General features: G+C 40.1%; 1 protein-coding gene across 2 annotated transcripts in view; it reads left to right on the top strand.

The window, feature by feature from the left end:
* ABCC4 (ATP binding cassette subfamily C member 4 (PEL blood group)) overlaps positions 1-22,490 on the top strand; it is a 163,192-nt gene extending 140,702 nt beyond the window's left edge. For both annotated transcript variants that reach the window (XM_063304648.1, XM_063304649.1), the window contains 2 exons: positions 16,768-16,902; positions 20,903-22,490. In XM_063304648.1, the coding sequence (XP_063160718.1) occupies positions 16,768-16,902; positions 20,903-21,010 (243 nt within the window). In that variant the 3' untranslated portion in view covers positions 21,011-22,490. The remainder of the gene's footprint in view (positions 1-16,767; positions 16,903-20,902) is intronic.
* Positions 22,491-24,256: the final 1,766 nt, after the last annotated feature.

Raw genomic sequence — 24,256 nt, forward strand, 5'->3', positions numbered from 1 at the left:
TTTTGTTTGCTTTGTTTTTTAGTTTCCCCTATTGGGTAATTACATAGTAGTATACTTATGGTAGGGCATGGAGTTCCTAAGAGCAGAAAAGCATTTATGGCTGCTCCAAACTCACCTCAGTAGAATTCCAAGATTTATTAATGTACCTCAGAACCAGGTCACTGAAGAGAACAATGACATTTGCTCTCTTTGATTTGATGGTGCGTAAGGAACGCGGTGGCGCTGCGGGTTAAACCGCTGAGCTGTCGATCGGAAGGTCGGCGGTTCGAAACCGCGCGGCGGGGTGAGCTCCTGCTGCTCGTCCCAGCTTCTGCACACCAAGCAGTTCGAAAACATGCAAATGTGAGTAGATCAATAGGTACCGCTTCGGCGGGAAGGTAACGGCGTTCCGTGAGTCATGCTGGCCACATGACCCGGAAGTGTCCTATGGACAACGCCGGCTCCAAGGCTTTGAAACGGAGATGAGCACCGCCCCCTAGAGTCGGACACGACTGGACTTTACGTCAAGGGAAACCTTTACCTTTACCTTTAAGGAACCAGTACAATTTAGATGAACTGTACTTTGAGTTTCTGACATAGCGGAGGATGTAAAATCCTTCATTTCTTAAGCCTGAACAATTATCAGGGGTGGACCTGCAGAATCCATACTACAGTAATTTAATCAAAAGATGACCAGGCAAAGATGTTAGTAGCTCTTCTGTTGGAGAGGAGGGCTGTAGTTGCTTCACTATCTGAAGATACCAACTTCTTATTAATGACTGCTGCTCCTTGAACTTTAATACCAAGTTGAGGGGCACTGCCAGCATCTCTACAGTTAGTGTCCTTTCTCTGAGAAAGAAACATCACTACTCTGGCACCTGAAGGCTGATCTGCTTTCAACAATTAGTCTGAATAAGCTTCAGTTTATTAGTCTTTTTACATACCTATCTATGCATAGGCACTTATTTAACCCACCTCTTCAGTTGAATTTGATGCAAAAGAAGTTATCAGGTTAGTGAGAAATTGTCAGTGTATGGATCAGTTATCAGATTTAAAGAGCTAGAGGGAGATGTTGGATCTCAAGGATCATGGAGCCAAAGCCACTGCATTTTGCTACTAACATTCAGACTGGCATCACTGCAAAACAGTGCCCCACCACCCAGCCACCATTTCATGAAACGATTCCAATGAACTTGGTAGACAATTGTTTCAATATTTGACAAGAGGCCTAGAGGAGTTGTTGTTTAAAAAAAAAATTCAGACACAGATACTTAATTCGAGCACTTGCTGATGTGGGTTTACATAATCAGTATCTTCTAAAAGTTCCTAGAACAAATTATGTATCTTTCTGATATTCTGCATTACCTCATTAAGACAGTATGTTGTTCACTTTTAAAAGTAGTGTTTACAAACTGCTAGAATGTGCAAGTGGTCAGATTAAGATGTTAAAATGTTCTGTTTTGCTAGCGAGACAATTGTTTTGAAAAGCCCATTATTATGGTTCATTCCTTGATCCAAATATTTATGATCAAACTTTTGGAGTTGTTCTTACCTACTATGTGTTTAACAGCTTAGGCTGCTATTATATAAAGTCAAACCTTGACTTTAGATATGGATTTAGACACATGGAGCTCAGTAGTATACCATATTCTAAAAGTTGCCAACACAATTCTTTTCCAGTCCTTCCTAGAAATGCCTGGAATGTTGTGCAAAGTATATGCTCTGTTATTGACCTACAGCCCTCTTTGACATCTTTTTAATTTTAAACAACAAATAAATTCATATTTTTTATATTACTGGATTAGTAGGAACACTCCTGCATTGTTGATCCTATAGCTTGCTCCTCAGATCGTGGAGGAAATTTTTTAAAAAGCGCCAGAGAATTCCAGTACACACCTTGGGGTTTTTTTTTATGCCTGAATATGCCATCATGATTTTAGCATGCTATTTGCAATTAAAATATCTAAACTAAATAGGGGATGCAGCCCCAGGCATCTTCGAAAACCCTGACTAGTCTTTATATTTCAACTATATCAAGCACTATTGGAATTATCCACTCAGGATTTCCCAATCTAATCATTGCTGTCCTGATTGCATGGAGAACATTGTGCCCTGCACACAACAACCCTTAGGGTAAGCAAGTTGTGGCCTGCTGATCTCTGGTGTGGTGGTAAAAGGTACCCCCTCCATACATGTGAGCTGCATTCACTACCAAACCTTTGAGATCCCCCCCGCCCCCCATACATGTGAACTGCTTAAAATGCACTTGGAATAAAAACATTCACAGCAAGCAGAAATGACTCTGAATGGTCATAAGGGGAAGAATCAGACAGGGACCAGTGGTCCAGTAAACCAAATTATTTATATTCACTGACCGTATCTCAGATAGTATGGTTAGCATGCCAACCTAGTAGGAAGGGATAAATCAGAAGGTCCCCCAGATGGGTTTATCAACAACATTTCAGTGTCATGCCTTTGTAATACAGTAGGCCAAAGGTATGCAAGCTGTGGTTCTGCTTTTGTTCAGGGCTGCTCAGCAAGCTGCCAAAGCTTTGCTGGGGGCCCGGGGTACACTGCTTGTCGTTTGCATGATAATAAATTTATGTTGTTGGCAATACTCCCTTCCCTTGCCTGTGTATTACGATCTGCAAAGGCCAGAACTGGAGACATATACACATAAGGCATTCCTTCCAATGCCAAGTTGTCCAAAAGGAAAAGGAACTCATTTCAGAGGTGCAGAGCAAGTGGAGTATCTGAGTGCCTGCAGTGGCTTAAAGGCAACTGGGTAAAAGAATGAGAATACCTTCCAGATGAGACACATTGTTTGTTTGGGTTTTGGTCACATGGCCGATCTGAGTGATGGCAAATAATTTGGCATTAAAGACATCAGTGGAGTTGGGATCATTAGATCCTTATCTTTTCACAATCTGGAGTAGGTGGAAATCAGCTTGAAGAGTGCTGTCCAGTTATACATTTATTGGAGCTGTTTTGTTCCAGTTCTGGTCCAGTTGCACTGGCTATCTGATTTCCAGTCTCAGTTCATGGTTTTAGTTTCTTGTAAAGTGTTAAATACTTGGGGAGTGTCTCTTCTGATTTGAATTTTCTCCATTTGCCCCAGAGGTTTAGACTCATCTGCACACATGGCAAATTTGACTTCCTGCTTCTGAGCAAGATGTCTTCTGGGAAGTGCCTACATTTGGGAATGTGTTTCGCTGGGGCCAACTAGGCGCATTTTGTTACAATTTTAGATGCCAGGTTGAATGATGTCTCTTCTTATAAAGTTTTTCTAATGCCTTGGTTCATTGGGTGATATTTGATTTCCCCACAGTTTTAGTTTGGTGGCCATATCAAGGATCGTTGTTACTTATTTGCAGGGCTTATAGGTTGCTCCAATCAGAACAGACTTTGGTATAGGCCTCCCTCTGCTGCCTTTATCCTGTGACAAAGAATATTCTGTTCTATCACATTTCATTATTTATTTACGGAGAAAAAATCTGGAGTTTAACCACATTATAAAATTTGAAGGAAATCTATAAATAAGTAGAGAATGTGAATTGGAAGTCTTAGAAGTGGTTTACAGATACCTTGAAGAGTTACCCTGGCTTTGATAACATCTCCTGGCTAGAAATAAAGAATGTGTGTGGTGAATATGTGTTGGGTTTTGATGATTATCTCAGAGGGGTGTTTCTTCTTCAACATTTTACCTAACATAAACCTCTAGGATTGCAGCAGCTTTAGCAGTCATTATGGTGTATTGCAATCTTGCTTCAGTCTCCTCAGCAGTTCTTAATACTAAACAAATTTTGGTCAGTAGAATTTCAAAATAGGAAAAGCATTTTTTTAAAAAAAATTCAAGGCATGGCATATGCCATTTTTTTTAAAAAAAAAATCCAACTCTAAGGCCTTAGCATCCTTTGGGTGATAGCAACTAAACCTGCTCTTTTAATTCCAAATACATCTGCTAACCAAACATATTCTGCTATCATAGAGATATTAGAAATCGGGGAGAAAGTCCACAGGCTGACAATCTAGTTCAGTTGTCGTTCTTCCAGGCAGTTTCTTTTTTATCCGGTGAGGCTAGTATAGAGATGTTTTCAGTCTAAGACAAAAAGCTGCGCTGATAATCATAGCTCATCCGAGCTGTAATCAGATCAAATTCCAATTAAAGAATTGCATTAAAAGATACTACCCTTAAATTTATTTTAAGGTACCTACAGTTTGAAAGTATGTAGAATAATATTAAAGATGTACATATAGGAGATGGAATATAAAATAATACACACAAAAATCCAGTATAATAGCCAGACTCCTTTATCTGGGCATTCCAAAGATTTATTTGCATGACAAACTACCTTCAAATTGTTTGAAAACAAGGCTCTACATTACTTTCATCAGTTGTCTATTTATGAATAACTGGCCTCTTGAAGAAAACCATGCTTATAGTTTTCTGATGAGTAATAGTGAACTGCTCATAGGCACAAAATAGACAAAAGCATGTGATTTTCTTCATTCCAATTTGGATTTGAGGTATTATAATTTATCACATGCATACAGTAATACACCAGAGGTCCCACCAGTTTTATAACAAAGATTGAGTGACTGATTGACTATCTAAGAAAATTATACCCTTCAAAAATTCTGGATTGTATGTAGCTAGAAAAATATAGTGAAGTTTGTTCCTCTAAAATGTGTGTATTAAACTTTGCTGGGATAAAAAAATAGTCATCTGAGAAGAAGAATCTATTTTCTTGATTTCTGCCAGTGTAGCAAAGCAAGAAGTTGCCCATGATTTATAGAAAGGCCCCCCTCCCAGTGCATAGCTTACCTTATGACTACTCAAGTTGTACCAACTACATCTGTGATGGGAATTGATCTTAAGGCTCCACACTGCTGCTTAACCATTCGTACTGTGGAAGGAGTTTAGAATTTCTTGAATATTGGCCTGTCCTGATCTGGGAAGAAGAACACTGACCTGAGTCCTCTGTAAACCTTATCTATACAATTATAGATATTTTTGGTCAGCTGGACCATTTAACATTCTTGGCAGGACAAGAATGTCTTTGTGTCCAAAGTGGTGGGTTTTTTCCCTCTCATTGAGTTCATAATTCTTGACAAATGTACAATAATATCCCTAAGAGAAATTTCATTTCATACATAAGGGACATGGAGGGAATCACTGTCTGCATACTTCATTCTTGCTCCCCAAATCTCCCCTTCTGATGATACTGTTTTAATTTTTCTTCACTTATGACTAAGCTTTGTCAGTATACGCAACAAGAAGCCAAAAGTAAGAGCTGAGGTAGCAGCTGAAAACATTGTATTGAATCAGCAGTGTGAGAAGTGCTTTCATGTTTGAGACTCATTTGTTCAGATTTGGTAAATAGCCCAATCGATATCTCAGGAAAAGGTCACACCAATTAATTTATATGAAATCTGGTACTCAAATCATGTTCTGTTTGGTTCACTTTCTGTGCTAGAATACTGCTGCCTTCCTATCATTTCTGATTATTTTTGCCTTGTGTTGTAGTATCCCAGGAACTGTCTGATTTGTATGATGAATGTAGCAGATCTTGCATTCTGTGGTAGTAACTAGAAGAAAAAATTAAGTTGTTGTGCAGAAGTTAGGATGAGCCCCTCCATCTAGGTGTAATTTAATGACAAAATTAAATACAAGTAGCTATGATTGGATTCTGCCCCATCTTTTCACTAAACAGCAGTTCTTATCGGTAGCTTTTCTTTATTCTTATGGTTTCAGTTCCTGAAACTGAAGTTTTTTCTCAGCCTAAGCAAGAATGTCAGAAACTTGGCTGAAGTATAAGCTTTTGATTATAATTTATATATGCATTTGTTGGAATAGAAGTACCTATCCCTTGCCGAAGGCTCTTCTTCAACATCTGTGACGTGACCTCACATAGGTTGCTCATACTGCCTACTTGCTCCCACTTTCTTCCCTTTAACCATTTCATTCCAACAAGTTGTTTTCAAAAGATTTGCAAACTTCAGACATTCTCAGCTGATGGAAATTTCTGCTGAACTTCATGTTTATGTAGACCCCATGAGGAAAATCCCATGAGCTCCTTGGCTCTTGTCTCATCTCAGTGTATGTTCATATTGGCAGATTTTATTCTGCTCATACTACTGTGGGGTGACTGTAAAAAAATAGAACCTGACCCACAATTATGAATGTTGCAAAACTGAAAAAGCCAGGGATTGTATAGGTATTATGTGAGAAATCCTGTCTTTATACTTGTTGGAAGTGGAGGTCTCATGAACATTGGAAAAGTCATGAGTTGTGGTTCTGGGCTGAATTAGGCTTGGTGGACCTCAAGTTGCTTGAGCAGGGCTGTGCAGTTCTTCAGAATTAAACTCCAAAAGTTATTTGGATTGTGTCTGTCAGTAGCACCTTAAAGGAGCAGCACTATTTTCTCTACGGTCTATACTTTTCACTAGGATTTGCATGTGTGCTGCTGTTTCAAGTGTTTCCTTCCTTTGCCCTTTAGCAAACTCCCCTATATACTCTTAAATCCAAAATTTTGAAGCAAAATAAATTATGCACCATGGAGAAATCTATTTGGGAATTGAAATACATAAAGACAGATTTCTTTATTCTGCAGCATAATTATTTCATTGTTTAAAATTTGTATATTGATCTTCAAAACCAGGCAGAGTATATTACTGTGTATTTCTCTCCCTGCAGAATATTCATCAATTTAGTTCACATAAGTTGGGGTCTCTTTCTCTCAATATGGCAACCTAGGCATCAATAAGTCTTTGTTTGTATTTCAGATGTCCTCTTAACTTCAGCTAGGGGGTGCTTTCCATGGTTCTGCCTAATTTACAATATTTATGTGGTATATGCATGCACACTGAGGACCCATCCAGCTGATAAGGAGAAAAAGTATCTATAGCTGAACAGTTCATGTGCAAATTGGACCAACAAAACTTGTGATTCTCCAAGTCAAATATAGCTCACCATTCATGAATTATGACAGTAAATACTAATTCTTTTGCAGATATCCTACCTAAAGTAAGATTTTGAAGATTAGAGTTGGCAATGAGTGGGTAAAAATTTGGCTATTCGAGAGGGGAAACCTGTATGTCAATTGCTTGGAAAGGGGAAAAATCTCTCCCTTCCACCATCCCTATTTTGCTTCCTGTCCCATAACCTACAGAACCCTGGCTTCATAAAGAGAAACAATTTTAATTTCAAGAGTCAACAGCCTTAATTCACTGACGGAGCAGATATGCAACATATGTCATATGCTATCCAGTTTGATTTGATTTTTCTATCAGGTGTTACCTATTTCTGTGAATGTTTTAATCTTTTAAAATAACGTATTAGCCTAAAATTATCTTTCTGAAAATACATATTTTTTAAAAAAAAATCTATATGAAATAAATGGCCCATTTTGTCTGCTGCTTATTGTGCATCGTTTTTAATGACACATTTCATATTTCATTGTGCAAATATATTCAGGTCCTGAACAGCCTTCTCCCTGGTGAAGGTTGGGATTTTACTTCGTGAATGTATGAATAGACAAGGATAGACTCACTGGTTGATGCTATGCAGAACTGATAAATATGCTGCGGTTTTGTCCCTTAACAAGATCACATGGACAGAAACTTCCCAGAACCTTTAGTGTATCGCAGTGGCCAGAGTCATTAATGCCTTGAGTGCCCCACCATTCAGGAAGACCCTTGACCCACCCCATCTTCTGGGCAAGAAGCAGCTTCCAGGTGGTCAGTTTTCATTATTTTCTCAGGGGAGGGCCCCGTAACTAAGGCATGTAGCAGAGCTAACTTTCAGGCCTGTGAATGTTTTGCCAGAAGAGCCCTCCCAAAAGTAGGTGGGGCTTGAGCAAAGAAGAGGGTGGGACCAGAAAAAGTATTAAATTTGGTTTAAAGTAATTTCAACTTGATTAAACTTTGATTGATTGACTGATTGCTTAGATGCTGTCAAGTCAGTGTTGAGTCTGAGCAACCACAAAGATACACTTTCTCTAGGATGGCTTTTTAGGTCTCTCAGCAGTGTATTCATTGCTGATGTAAGCAGTCTATCCACCTTGCTATCAGTCCATCTTCTTCTTCCTAGCGTTATTCCCGTGCTATGGCAGGGTCCGCTTGTCGGCATATCCATCTCCATTTGACTCAATCCAAGGCATCTTCAGGGGTGACATTCACGCATTCCATGTCCTCCTTAATGCAGTTCATCTACTGTTTCTTGGGTCTAACACGGGGTCACCAGGGTCCAGATGCATGTCTGTTCTCGCCACCTAGTCTTCTTTGCCACGTACGACATGTCCATACCATCTAAGCCTTCCTTCCCACAGTTTTGCCATGATTGGCACGACTCCCAGTCATCTTCGGACATCGTTCATGGCATGGTTGAATCGCATTGGTCCAAGGCACCATCGGAGCATTCGCATTTCCATCACGTGCAGGGCCTGCTTGTGCTTTGCTATCGCCGGCCAGCATTCCGATCCGTAGAGGGTGACTGGGTGCACTACTGTTCTGTAGACCTTTGACTTGAGCCGTAGGGGCATCCCACAATCACATAGGACTCCAGTCACCTGGCACCACTTCATCCAGGTGGCGTTGACACGGGCGCGGGCATCCGGAAAGCTATCACTGTCGCTGCATATGAGGGAGCCAAGGTATTTGAATTGCTCTACTTTCTTCAAGTCTTCTCCACCAATGCTGATGGTTCCATCAGTCTGGGGGCCGCATTCCATATATTCCATTTTCTTGATGTTCAGTCGAAGTCCAAATTCGCCAAGCCGTTCATTCCATTGCCGCATTTGATCTTGGAGGCCTTCATGTTGTTCATTCGCCAAGAAGACGTCGGCATAGAGGAGTGACCATGGATGAGGCGATTGGAGGTCAAGCATCACAGTGTCCATGCAAAGGACAAAGAGTAGGGGCGAAAGCGCTGATCCTTGATGTACTCTGATGTTGATGGCGAAGGGAGGCGATGTTCCCACTGCACATCGGACCATGCTGGTGACCTTACAGTACAGTAGTTGAATCCACCGGATGTAGGCTTCAGGGACATTATGAGATCATAGGGCGTGCCAAATGAGTTTGTGTGGGACGCGATCGAAGGCCTTTTCCAGGTCAAGGAATGCCATGTGGACAGGCTTGGTCTTCTCACGGTGCTTCTCCAAAAGCAACCAAGCAGCATGAATGGCGTCAGTTGTTCCACTCCCTTTGACAAGGCCACATTGGTTCGGAGTGATGGAGACAATCTTGCGGAGCCTGGCATCAATAACCCGTTCAAGTATATGCCTTCATCTATTTCCTTAAATTTTTCCTAGCGTTATGTACTTCTCAAAAGAGCTGGGTATTTGCATAAGGTGTCCAAAATATGATCATTTGAATCTAGTCATTTGAGCCTTGAGCGAGAACTATGATTGATGGATTTTATGATTTTGTTTGTTTTCCCAGCTATCCACGGTACTCTCTACTTTTACAACACCATATACATATATCAGTGTCAGTGTTAAGAACTTTCTATTGCACATAGAACATATGTGTACATGTGTATCACATATACACTTGTAATCGAAATTATTCAACCCCCATTGCAAATCAGGTTGATTGTCAGAATGTACAGACTTTCAGCTGTTTGCAATGAACAAATCAAACAAAAGCAATTGAAATAGCTCAACACAACGAATGCTTCAACTGGTGTCCCCAAAGTCAACTGGAAATGCAACTTAGAATGACTTCTCCAGTCTCAAAATTATTCAACCCCCTGAATAGAATCCATCACAACAGCACACATACAGTATGCAAAACAGGTGTTGTCTCAAGCACACCTGATGCAACTAATCAAGGGCTTTATTAGTTGCACCAGGTGTGCTTGATCTGGAACACATGAAATACCTGTACTTACTAGCAGTTTGCTGAGTGTCATGTTTGACTGCATGTTAGAAATACAGTATGGCTAAGTCAAAAGAATGGTCCAGAAAGGTAAGAGAAGAGATCATCAACCTTCACAAACAAGGAACAAGATACAAAAAGATAGCAAAGGCACTGAATGTCTAGAGTTGGAAGCATAGTTCGCAAATTCGAAGTTAAAGGAACAGTGGTTACACTACCTGGACGGGGCAGAAAAAGGAAGCTGCCAGTGGCTACAACCAGATTTCTGAGAAGGCAGGTGGAGAGAGACCCTCGAGTGACTGCAAAAGACCTGCAGCAAGACTTGGTGGCGACAGGCACTGAGGTTTCAGTGAGCACAGTAAGGCATGTACTAAACACAGAAGGTTTCCATGCCAGAACTCCAAGACGTACACCACCACTGACCCAAAAGCATAAGAAAAGTTGGCTCCAGTATGCTCAAAATCATATAAATAAACAAAACTGGAAATTTTCGGCCCGATGGATCAGGGGTATGTCTGGAGGAAGAAGAAACAATCATACGCTGAAAAGAACACTCTTCCTACGGTTAAGCATGGTGGTGGCTTGATGATGCTCTGGGGCTGCTTTGCATCCTCTGGCACTGGAAACCTGCAGCGTGTGGATGGCAAGATGGGTTCATTGAAGTATCTGGAAATCCTAGGAGAAAACGTCATGCCGTCTGTAAGGCAGTTGAAGCTTGGGCGTCACTGGACCTTCCAACAGGACAATGATCCCAAGCATACTTCAAATTCCACTAAGGCTTGGATGCAGAAGTAGTCCTGGAAGGTTCTACAGTGGCCATCACAGTCACCTGACTTGAACCCCATAGAAAATCTCTGGTGGGATTTGAAGAAGGCGGTTGCAGCATGCAAGCCCAAGAATATGACTGAACTGGAGGCCATTGCTCATGAGGAATGGGCTAAGATTCCTTAGGAATGCTGCCAGAAGCTGGTGTCTGGCTATGCATCTCATTTGCAGTAGGTCATTACAGCAAAAGGATGCTCTACTAAGTATTGAAGATGCTTGCCATGAACGGGTTGAATTATGCTGAGACTGGAGAAGTCATTATAAGTTGCATTTTCAGTTGAATTTGGGGATACCACTTAAAGCATTCATTGTGTTGAGCTATTCAATTGCTTTTCTTTGATTTGTTCATTGCAAACAGCTGAAAGTCTGTACATTTTGATAATCAACCTGATTTGCAATGGGGGTTGAATAGTTTCGAATACAACTGTATATGTAATGCAGGTGCCTGCTGGCTTTAGCTAGGCAGCTGGGATGACCTTCAGGTTTCAGGTGACTCTGTGATTACTATGTATTTAATAATTTTCATTTCTGTTTATTTGCAACTTTGGAGGCTTGCATATGGTCATGTGCTAAGTAATTAACAGCATTGCTCTTTTGTTACTGAAAGCATGAGACGAAAAAATAATTGGACAGGATTTCTTTAAAGTGCAGCTTAGGAAAGACATGTTCAGAAACTGGTAGCCACTACAGCCACACATAGCTTATTTTCATACAAAGCCTGTTATGCTCTATTTAATGCAAAGCAAAAACGTTCCACTTTGTGTAGCTCTTTGTAAAAGATGAAGCCTATATTTATAGCCTGGATTTCCCCCCTTTCATTTCTAAGGGAGTGGTTATACAATAAGGGGCTTTACGTTTAAAATTACACATTCAAGGCCTCTAAATTGGCGTGCCAGATTATAGGACATCTTGATTGTTGTGCTGATGCTCTGTAGATGAAAGATTCAGTTATCTTTAAACCCTTCAGAAAGGTGATCTTAATTATCATTAACTATAGTCAATAAGGGTGCAATGAATTTAAGATTTGTAATGTATTCTTGTATATGTAAATAAAACAGAATAAAGAGAAGGAATTTAAATCTGTGTTGAGAATAGTAGCTCTGGGATTACAGGAATATTTGCCATGTCATATAATATTAAAGTGGTAAAATTAGTGAGCCTTCAGCAAAGGATCGTTACCTTGTCGTGGTGCTGGAGCTTGAGCACCTCAATGATGCCATGAGCTAAACCGTGAAGGGCCACCCAAGACGGGAAGGTCATGACAGAGAGGTCAGACTAAATGCGATCCCTGGGGAAGGTAATAGCAACCCACCCCAGTATTCTTGCCGTGAAAACTAAATGGATCAGTACAACCAGAGATATGTCGGTATACCATCGGAAGATGAGACCCCCAGGTCGTAAGATGGTCAAAATGCTACTGGGGAGGAACAGAGGATGAGTTCAACTAGCCCCAGACGTGATGACGCAGCTAGCTCAAAGCCGAAAGGACGGTTAGCGGCCGACGGTGCTGGTGGTGAACGGCGAACCCGATGTTCTAAGGATCAACACGCCATTGGAACCTGGAATGTAAGATCTATGAGCCAGGGCAAATTGGATGTGGTTATTGGTGAGATGTCAAGATTAAAGATAGACATTTTGGGCATCAGCGAACTGAAATGGACTGGAATGGGCCACTTCACATCAAATGACCACCAGATCTACTACTGTGGACAAGAGGACCACAGAAGAAATGGAGTAGCCTCCATAATTAATAGTAAAGTGGCTAAAGCAGTGCTTGGATACAATCCAAAAAACGATAGAATGATCTCAATTCGAATTCAGGGCAGGCCATCTAACATCACAGTGATCCAAATATACGCCCCAACCACAGATGCTGAAGAAGCTGAAGTAGAGCAGTTCTATGAGGATCTGCAGCACCTACTGGACAACACGCCTAAAAGAGATGTTATTTTCATCACGGGAGACTGGAATGCTAAGGTGGGCAGTCAAATGACACCTGGAATTACAGGTAAGCATGGCCTGGGAGAACAAAACGAAGCAGGACATAGGCTGATAGAATTTTGCCAAGACAACTCACTCTGCATAACGAACACTCTCTTCCAACAACCTAAGAGGCGGCTTTATACGTGGACTTCACCAGATGGACAACACCGAAATCAGATTGACTACATCCTTTGCAGCCAAAGGTGGCGGTCATCTATACAGTCGGTAAAAACAAGACCTGGAGCTGACTGTAGTTCAGATCACGAACTTCTTCTTGCACAATTTAGGATCAGACTAAAGAGATTAGGGAAGACCCACAGATCAGCTAGATATGAGCTCACTAATATCCCTCAGGAATATGCAGTGGAGGTAAAGAATCGATTTAAGGGACTGGACTTAGTAGATAGGGTCCCAGAAGAACTATGGACAGAAGTTCGCAACATTGTTCAGGAGGCGGCAACAAAATACATCCCAAAGAAAGAGAAAACCAAGAAGGCAAAGTGGCTGTCTGCTGAGACACTAGAAGTAGCCCAAGAAAGAAGGAAAGCAAAAGGCAACAGTGATAGGGGGAGATCTGCCCAATTAAATGCAAAATTCCAGAGGTTAGCCAGAAGAGATAAGGAATTATCAAAAACAAAGATGGCAAGGACCTAACAGAAGAAGAAGAGATCAAGAAAAGGTGGCAAGAATATACGGAAGATCTGTATAGGAAGGATAACAATATCAGGGATAGCTTTGATGGTGTGGTCAGTGAGCTAGAGCCAGACATCCTGAAGAGTGAGGTTGAACGGGCCTTAAGAAGCATTGCTAATAACAAGGCAGCAGGAGACGACGGCATCCCAGCTGAACTGTTCAAAATCTTGCAAGATGATGCTGTCAAGGTAATGCATGCTATATGCCAGCAAATTTGGAAAACACAGGAATGGCCATCAGATTGGAAAAAATCAACTTACATCCCCATACCAAAAAAGGGAAACACTAAAGAATGTTCAAACTATCGAACAGTGGCACTCATTTCACATGCCAGTAAGGTAATGCTCAAGGTCCTGCAAGGTAGACTTCAGCAATTCATGGAGTGAGAAGTGCCAGATGTACAAGCTGGGTTTAGAAAAGGCAGAGGAACTAGGGACCAAATTGCCAATATCCACTGGATAATGGAAAAAGCCAGGGAGTTTCAGAAAAACATCTATTTCTGTTTTATTGACTATTCTAAAGCCTTTGACTGTGTGGACCATAACAAATTGTGGCAAGTTCTTAGCGGTATGGGGATACCAAGTCATCTTGTCTGCCTCCTGAAGAATCTGTATAACGACCAAGTAGCAACAGTAAGAACAGACCACGGAACAACGAACTGGTTTAAGATTGGGAAAGGAGTACGGCAGGGCTGTATACTCTCACCCTACCTATTCAACTTGTACGCAGAACACATCATGCGACATGCTGGGCTTGAGGAATCCAAGGCTGGAGTTAAAATCGCTGGAAGAAACATTAACAATCTCAGATATGCAGATGATACCACTTTGATGGCTGAAAGCAAAGAGGAACTGAGGAGCCTTATGATGAAGGTGAAAGAAGAAAGTGCAAAAGCTGGCTTGCAACTAAACCTCAAAAAAACCAAGATTATGGCAACCAGCTTGATCAATAACTGGCAAATAGAGGGAGAAAATGTAGAAGCAGTGAAAGACTTTGTATTTCTAGGTGCGAAGATTACTGCAGATGCTGACTGCAGTCAGGAAATCAGAAGACGCTTAATCCTTGGGAGAAGAGCAATGACAAATCTCGATAAAATAGTTAAGAGCAGAGACATCACACTGACAACAAAGGTCCGCATTGTTAAAGCAATGGTGTTCCCCGTAGTTACATACGGCTGCAAGAGCTGGACCATAAGGAAGGCTGAGAGAAGGAAGATCGATGCTTTTGAACTGTGGTGTTGGAGGAAAATTCTGAGAGTGCCTTGGACTGCCAGAAGATCAAACCAGTCCATCCTCCAGGAAATAAAGCCAGACTGCTCACTTGAGGGAATGATATTCAAGGCAAAACTGAAATACTTTGGCCACACAATAAGAAGACAGGACACCCTGGAGAAGATGCTGATGCTAGGAAGAGTGGAGGGCAAAAGGAAGAGGGGCCGACCAAGGGCAAGGTGGATGGATGATATTCTAGAGGTGATGGACTCGTCCCTGGGGGAGCTGGGGGTGTTGACGACCGACAGGAAGCTCTGGCGTGGGCTGGTCCATGAAGTCACAAAGAGTCGGAAGCGACTGAATGAATAAACAACAACAAAATTAGTGAGCAGCGTTAATTAGGCTGTGATTCTAAGCATACTTACCAGGTGAAACAATGGGAGTTACTTCAGATCATTACACATAGGATTGTTTGGATTTTACAGTATTGGTGTGGGGGGGTGTAGAGGGTATTATTTCCAAGAGGCTGTTTTCAGTCTTTCACTGTTTTTTTTAAGGTTATTTGGAAAAGAAAAGTCAAGTGCTGCTAAATTTTTGTGGCCATAACTCCATCCATATGTCTTCAGAAAGCCATCCTTCTTTTGAACTTTTTGCAAGCAATATATTTGCATTGGGGAAAAGCAAATTATATAACACGTTTTCCAAAGGCAAAGCTACATATTTTATCCCAGCAAGTTTATCTTTCTCAATGTATCTCTGTTCAAAATGGGAGGGTTTTCCATGAAGGGGCTACAGGGAAGACGGGGCTGAAGCAATTACAGGTACTCTTCACTTAGTCACCAAAATTGCGGTTGGCAACTCCGTCACTAAGCAATGTGGTCACTAAGCGAAGCATATGACCATGACAGATTTATGATGTCACTTCCCATTTGGTCATTAAGTAAGTCATGGGTCATTAAGCAAGACGTGGCTGCAATTTTCGATTTTACTGCTGGCTTCTCCATTGACTGCTTATCGGAAGCTGGTGTGAAGCACATAAATGGCGATCATATGACTGCGGAATGCTGCGATGGTTGTAAATGCCCACTGGTTGTGAAGCGCCCAAATCGCAATCATGTGACTGCAGGGACACTGCAACAGTCATGCGAGGACCAGTCATAAAGTTACTTTTTCAGTGCTGTTGTAACTTTGAACAGTTGCTAAAGAGGGCAGTCATTAAGCAAGGTCTATCTGTAACATGTTGGCTACTCTCCCTTGCAGAAATCTCAAATAGCATTTCCCCTGCGACTGAACTTTTCTCATTGCAAACCCACCTAAAGGAAAAGGACTTTTATTGTTTGAGAAAAAGCAGCTGGAGTGACTTTTGTGAAGAACAGGTAGTGAAAGAGGGAAATTTAAGTCTTGCCCTGTTTTAGGCTGTCTACCCCTAAACAGGACAAAATATAGTGTTCAAAAAACAAGAACTTCTACACTGCAGGTGGTTGGACTGTTTGTTATTTGACTTGAAGGGTCACCTCTGATCGAGTGCCGTTTTGTCATTCATGTTCATTCACCCTATTTTTTTACATATATGTCTTTAAGAATTCCTGCTGCACATACAAATATTAGGACAATTTTTATCAATTGATCTTGAAAATACTGTTCCAGATTTCTGATGTGTATTTATATACATAAAGCACTTCAAGGCTTTCACACGTAATTTTTTGAATATCCGTTTATGTTATTTCTCTAGAATGCACCTGAGTGCTTCATAGTTAGAACTGGTTGCAAGCTACTGTGTAATTGCCACTGAGTCCCCTCAACAACTGGCTGGGTGTCCAATCTCTTTTGTGTTGTTGAGTCTTTGTGTCTTGTCAAAAAGACCTTAGTGGCATTTCCTTGACAGTTTTAATATGTGTTTCTGGGCTCTGCTTTCTAGTCAAAACATCGTTAATGAAGGCTTTGGCCTTTGGCCTTCATTCTCATATCCAGCAGCCTAATTCTTGCACAGGAGTGTTTCTGGCCGCTCTACAAATAAAATTAAAAAACAGAGAGTCTGTATTGCTTTACTTCTTCAATTAATCATAGCCTAAGTATCCACAAAGCCCATGTAAGTGTGAGTTGGAGCAGAAGTGTATCAAGTGGGATGTAGACTCCTGTTGCTGTTGCCAAAATTCACCTGTTATTAAGCAACTTGTTTCTGCCAACTCATCAGGTTTTAGATTTGGGACGCCTGAAAGAATATGATGAGCCATACATTTTGCTGCAAGAAAAGGAGAGCCTGTTTTACAAGATGGTTCAACAAATGGGTAAGGCTGAAGCTCTCTTCATCATAGAAACAGCCAAACAGGTAAGGCATGTCTTTTCTCCGCCTGCCCTCCCTCCCCCCTGCTTTTCCTCTACAAAATGTTGTAATTAAGTTTGACTCAATGATTGGCTTTCCACAAGGTAGCATATTCAGTATTTCAGAAAATCCCACCCTCTCCACTATAGTTAAAGCTCTTGTAGCTTTTCAATTATAAAGCCTTTTTTTTTTTCATTCTTTATTACTGGGATTTGGAATAATATATACCCAGAGTGAAAAATGACATGCTCCCATTTCAGAAAACAGCTATGTTCGGGATTGTTTTTGTACTTATGTAGAAGATGATATACAGTGTGGTGCTAGATTCATTTACTTTTCCGTCTCAGCAAAGCCAGGTTTATAGTGAAGCTTCACCAAGTGCCCTTGCTTTTGATGAATAAATCTGCAGTTTTGTGCATGAGCAGAGAAAGCTAGAGAAAAAATTCTTACTGGCTACAAATGTTCAGTAATACATATGCATTACTGTGTAATCTTAGTTTTAGTAATTTCTCACCACCTCTGATGCTATTTGTACCATGAACAAGGCCACAGCCTGCCTATCCACTTGTAAACTTTATGACCCTCCAATCTTTGGGGCATATTGGGGATTTTGAGAGAAAAATGGAGATCATGACAAAAAGTCAGACATGCGATAGACAATTGTCAGATTTACTCCTGCAAAAAAGGAAAGTGTGGTGATGGTGGTAATGGTGATTACTTAGAAAGAGAAATTTATGAAGCTAGAAGATAAACACACATCCTTTTGAAGCTACACTATTTTATTCCAACAAAATACTTCTTCACAGAAAGCCAAACCAGGTTCTCCAAATTAGATATCATATTGATCACAAAATATTGAATATACAACGTGCCCGCTAAGATCATACCTCAGAACATACATACCATCACTGTCTCTGTTTCCCTGAATTATTCCTAAATATTCTCTAACTCCCTCTAATATCACTTCCCACTCACTTTTATAATCTCCTTTCCTAAGCTTCCCTTTTCTCCTTTGGTGGCCTTTTAATCCATCTGAAGAAAACTAGTACAACATATAAAACAAAAATAAGACTACCTGATTCTTGAGTATAATGAAGCTGAAGACATGTTTCAGAAGGGAGTGTAACCTGATTCAGAACAGACTTAAACACCTATCTGTGACTTACAATACCTCCATCTTGTTTTAACTGAGCCTCAACATCCAGTCCATCACTTCAAGCTAGAAAACGGTTTAAAATTTCCATAAACTCATTGGTACTAATTGATGAAGAAATTAAAAACAATAACAACCTCAGCATCATTACCATTCTGATGAAACCTAATCCAAAAATTCCTTATGGCCACTTTTTGGAGCTGCATACATTGTTAAAATATGACAATAAGAGCCACAAAACTAAGTAATATTCCTCTAATATGTACCTCTGGAATCAACAGAAAGTGAAAACCAAGACTGTTATATGACAGTATCCCCAAGTCCTAGATGGAATGACATCCCAGAAGAATACAGTGCTCAGCAGCACTGAATGCTGCTAAAATGGTCAGCAGATTCTTTGCAGCTGCCCTAGGTTTCATTTCCTAACCATGACAACTCCAAAATTGGCAAAATATGCACTGTGATGTCGGAGTACAAGCTTTGCCCTTTTGTACTTGTGTCAGAAATCACATGCAATTATATAACAGATGGAGTCTGCATTGCGATGTTAGAATGTGCCTCCTTTGCCTTTATCCTGCAGATGCCCATGGCAGCATCAATTGAAATATACTGCTGGTACATGGTGAAGATAAAATGATCGAAGCTATTTGGGCATCCAAAAACCCAGCATAAACTCAGATTATAAAGATTCATACATTATTTTCAACCAATGAAGCCCGGAGTTAAATCACCATCAGTTGTAGGACATTCCTTAGACAAGAAGTGTCAGAGAAGGTCTGATTTTTTTTCCAGAAACTGATATTACCACATTAAGGAACTGGGATTTAGCCCTTTCCCATTTATCACTAGGTCAATCTCTTTCTAGTGGTATCCATCAATCTGATTGAGTAAAGGGTTATATAATGAGTTATTCATTTATTTCCTTCAAGCAATTTGTTGACTAGACTAGAAGTTTGATCACCATTCCAGATTAAGTTCCAACGAACAGAGAACAATTTAAGTATAATTTAAAAATGGAATAACTGGGCTTTTCCAAGAGGAAGAATGGAATAGAAATAAAATAAACTATAACTTTTCTAGAAACTCTGTGAAATTACTAGTAATATTTGAAATAGAAAACCATCTGGGTAGAATAAGAGATCTTTAGTTCAAAAGGCTGGAAATTTGAAATAGATTTCCCACTCCCACCAAACTTAGATTCCAAATAATTCTGTAAAGCAAAGGTTTAAAATGCAAGTACAGTAACTATCTCTTGAAAAAGCTTCAGGTAATTACTGTTGTCATTACTGTTCTTATTTCCATTTAAAGAGTTAGGCATCTCTTGCTCATAAATCAAATACAGGAGAAATATAGAAACCTAGTTTTAATTATTCTGAGGGACATACGAATTCTCAAGATCTCAGAACACCAAAATAGGTTCTGGATTCAAAGACTCTCAAGAGGATTTTGCGACCGGAGTTACCAATTATTCTGGAACAGGGCCTGTGCCTAAAAGAACTGTATCGGAAATGGCAATTCAGCAATCTTACTGCACCGTAGAGATCTAGTGATGAGAAGAGTATTCCTGCCTTCCCCATAACTTTATTAAGCATAAGATCCTGGCCAAAAAAAAAGACCCAGTTGGCAAGCTAGTTTGAATTTAAATGCAGCCTTTATCATAAAGATGTGAGCAGGTGGCTTCTACGAAAAGTGAAGCGGCATATCATACATGTCTCTGTCAAATATATGTAAAAGTTTTATTAGGCTGTGGCCCATCTCTTTATATGAGAAGAACAATTTATTTGTAACTTTGCCAGGAGCATCACCCAGTGATATAAATTACCAGAGCATGGGCTTCCTGCACTGTTTTCCAGAAAGTATAAATATTAGGCCTAACTCATGACATATGTCGGCCATGGAGAAGATAGTGCATTTTGTGTGTTTTAAAGGCTCAAATAAAACTTTTGACATTCTCCTTTCTGAGAAAAATACATTTTGAAGTCCTTTTTCACCCAAACACATTTTCCGATAAGAGTATACAAGTCTTGACATTATTTCATTTTGTTACACGCATCTGTCAGGGAGCAGAGATATGATACAACTACTAAAAACTGATGATTGTGGAACAGTGAAACCTGACAGGATTTCATTTCCTTTATGTTCTGATTATACATTTATCAGGAAACCTGTATCTCTGGCAGTTCAGCTCGAAATTGGTAGAATTCAAGAACTCAAAAGCCCAGCAAAGAACTATTCTATTATTTGGTATCATCTTACATTTTAGAGAAGTTGCTTGGTAGAGCCATTGTTCCTGCTTTCCCTTTCCCTTTCATTATTGTGGCACCCTATCCCCAGATCACATTTCTATAAAGCTCTGTGACTCTGCCACATTGCAAATTAAACGCTGGGATATTTCATACATCTATCCTGAACTTTCAATGGTTGTCAATCATAGTTTGTAAAATGCAGGGATTACAACCTTGATATTCACATCCCAATCCATTGTGCTTATTTTTATGTGTGAAAATGAAAAGCCCTTGCGCGGACACTAGATTTCGAAGCAGCTTTGTCACCCTGTTTTTAACTTATCTCCATTTCTGAGCTAGTAAAAGGATTTTATTTATCAGTTTAATGTCAAATGATAGTTATCTGTTGATCAGAATTATTAGCACTTTCAGTGGGATAAGTGCCATATATGTTGAAATATGTCTGCTGCTGAAAATTATTAGGAGAGCTAAAGGCAGTTTCACTATTTTTTAAAAAAAAGAAATAAAAGGATTTAAAATGTGTATTTTTACCTTAGATATATATCCTTAAGTGGCAGCCTTTAGAATAAGCTACCATAAAACTAACATACAATATCTTCCTCCTCAGGTTTATTTTAAAAAGAATTATCCTGAAGTTACTCCAAGTGATCAAGCAGGCACCAGTTCATCAATATCTGACTCTCAAGGACTAATTATTTTTGAGACTGCGCTATGATCTTAAGCCATGGGGTGGGTGGGGAGGTGTTCTTTTCTTGTCCTTTAACAGAATGTAACACTAATGAAATGCAAACAAATGTTCCAATTAATTAATACTGTTTTTACACTGGAATGTTGATTGTTACACAGAAGAAAAATAGATTTTTTGAATAATTTTTGTTCCTTGTATTTAAGTATAATATTGTTCAGAATTTTTTTAAGAAATGCATTTCTCAAAGTGCCTAATTTTGTAGGTTTAGCGAAAAGAAACTTGCCCCACAAAATCTGAAGCCAAGTTCTATGATGGACAGACTTGCTCAGGAATTCAGGACTTCATCATTTGTTCTAATAGTGCCTTAGCCGAGAGACTTTGCACTGTAAGCTTCCTAGACAAGCTGTTCTTAAATTGTACACAGGCTGATTAGGGCCTTTATATAGTGTAGCTTTGTTACGCAGAGGTGGAGAAATGTATCCAGGTACCTGTGCAATTAACTTAAGTATTTGCATCAGTACAAACTTTCGCCAGAATCCAAATGGTTATCTGATCTTCCCCACCTGCTGAAGCTTCCTGACTGGGAATCCTTAAAGCCAAATCTCCTATTCCAGGAGCTCAGCCTACTCCTAGGAGAGGCAGAGTAAGTTGTGATGTTTTAAAACTGAACACAGTCACACAGACTCATATAATACCTGTCTTCTGTTTTTGATACCCTCTCTGCACATCGATAGCTGGTATTACATTTAGAGGTCAAACATTGCATAGTCCTGCTATAAACAAATGATGCAGGCAGGTGCATATTTTTATTCACCACTGTGCTACTCTTGGCACATTTAAGCTACTGGTGCCGGACAGCGCTCACTTTTATAGTTGTAGTACGTATTTCTCAGAGGGGGAAAATGTATTTTCTAGTTTTGCATATAGAGACAAGTAGGGAAAGAGCAAGGGCATTGTACCTTAAGATATGTGTACGTGTAAATCCTTAGCTGCGTGTGCAGTTACAGTTAAATTAATGCATTCCAATTTGGCAAATTTGAGAAAAGAGTTACTTCCTTCACTGTAATTTTTTTTACAAATAATATTTTGCCTTTAATTGGGAAATAATTGCTGTACCACAAATTAGCTTGTATCTGGCAATTTTAATTTTCTAAATAGTTTTAATATATGCAGTAAAATGCTACTAGAGGCAAACCACTGGTATCAAGAGTGGTTCACTTTCGTTGGTTGCATGCACACTTCCAGAGAATAAGTCCCAGCATAAGAAAAAGGTAAAAAACAATCCCTAGTGGTATCCATCTGTAAATCAGGGCAAGAGAAGATGATATTGTTATGTGCAATGCTTCACAAATATTTCCTCTCAGTAACATTTGTGTCTATATTTTGCCAACCTAATTATGTAAAAAGTTCAATTCTGAACACATTGTTATCAGTGCACTGTATACATTTATTGTGCCTTACTGTATCTCAAGCCAAATGTATTTGAAAATACATTAATTTAAAGCCACATTGTACTTTTGCTTTATTAAGAATGTATTATATACAGCTGCAGTTCCAGCCTTTGCAAACTACTAGCTATGAACCATTTTAGACCAGCATTCTCCATCCTGGTGCCCTCTGGATGGGTTGGGGTGAATATTCCAGCATTTCCTTCATCTGTGCTGACTGGGAATCCTGGAAGGGTGACATTGCAGAAGGTTAATGCAAACAATGAGAATGTATTGTCAGGAGAACTGGCGAGAACCATGCTGAGCTGGAGTTGTACTCTAGTTTCCTTATTGTTCCTACCATATACAGAATCTTGCCAGACTACCCTAACTGATCTAAGGGAAGAGTACTCTGGGCACTCTAAGGCAGGGCCAGCCTAACTTTCTTTGTCCGCCTTTCAATGCTCTCAACACTGTGAGAATGTTTATCTCCCTGGAATGCGCACTCTCCTCCCTCAGCTCTGAGATCCATCACATATATACAGCAAAAATTAGTTGCTCAGCAAAACAAAATCAACTTATGCTATTTTCATGTCTGTGGGTGAATTCTATATTCTGTACAGGAATTAAATATAAATTGCACAAATTAACAATCTAGTACCCTAGAACAGGGGTCCCCAACCTCCAGGCCAGTACCAGTCTGTGGCCCGTTAGGAACTGGGCTGCACAGCAGGCGGTGAGCAGTGGGCGAGTGAGCAAATTTACAGTCGCTCCCCGTCACTCGCATTACTGCCTGAGCTCCGCCTCCTGTCAGAGAAAGCAAGCCCATTGGCTGCTATCTCCAAACGGCACAAAAAAAAAGAATAAAAGGTCGGGAAAAAGAGGAAGCGCTTGAATCATCCCAAAACCATCCCCGTCCCTGGTCCGTGGAAAATTTGTCTTCCATGAAACCGGTCCCTGGTGCCAAAAAGGTTGGGAGCCGCTGCCCTAGAAGAGTACTTTGTAAGGGTGTTGCTACACCGCACTGTTCTTTGGGTCACTACTAGCATTACAAACCAATTTGCAACTAGAGCTCTAGGGCATTTATCTGTTCACATACAGTATAGTAGAGTGTTCACATTTGTAAGATTAGGCTAATAACGTGGAAGAGAATACAGGATCCATGGCTGTTAGTCTGCTGGCAAGAAAGATGGGTACTCAGGAGACTGCTTAACTAATCACTTCCACCAGTTGAACAGATAGGCTGGAGTCACCGGGCTTATGGGAATCTCCTTGGACCCTCCTATCGTGTGATTTCTCCTGAACTCAGAGCTACAGCTGTAGGTTTTATTTTTCATAATTTAATGCAGTGTAGCACAAAACAGTTTATGTTGCCCCTGTAGTCAAATTACAAGCTGCTAGAGTGTACTTTTGAACTCTAATACTTTTTATTGCTATGATTTGCTTTTTTGTATTGAAGATCCAATAGAAGAGAATATGTGTAGCTCAGGGTTGAACTGTGGAGTCCTTGGTGCTCTCTGAGCTTGGTTGTTTGCAGATGTTTCATTACCCAACTGGATAACATCTCAACCAAGCTCAAAGAGCACCAAAGAACCCACAGTTGTATTGAAATGTCATGTTGTTTGCGAGAGCCAGAAAACCAACATGGCTAGGATGAACCATCTTGCTTTAAAGAAAAATTAATCAGCAAGGGTATTGTAGAATCTAAAAAATTAACATGTTGTATATGTGGGCAGACTGGATTTGGTGAATTGGAAAGAACTAGTCTATAGAAACCCAATGCCAAAATAAATGCATTAGTCTTTAAGTTGCATAAGACTTTGTACCACGTACTTGCAAAGCCATA

Source organism: Candoia aspera, chromosome 5, assembly GCF_035149785.1.
Source record: "Candoia aspera isolate rCanAsp1 chromosome 5, rCanAsp1.hap2, whole genome shotgun sequence".
NCBI classification, from domain to species: Eukaryota; Metazoa; Chordata; class Lepidosauria; order Squamata; family Boidae; genus Candoia; species Candoia aspera.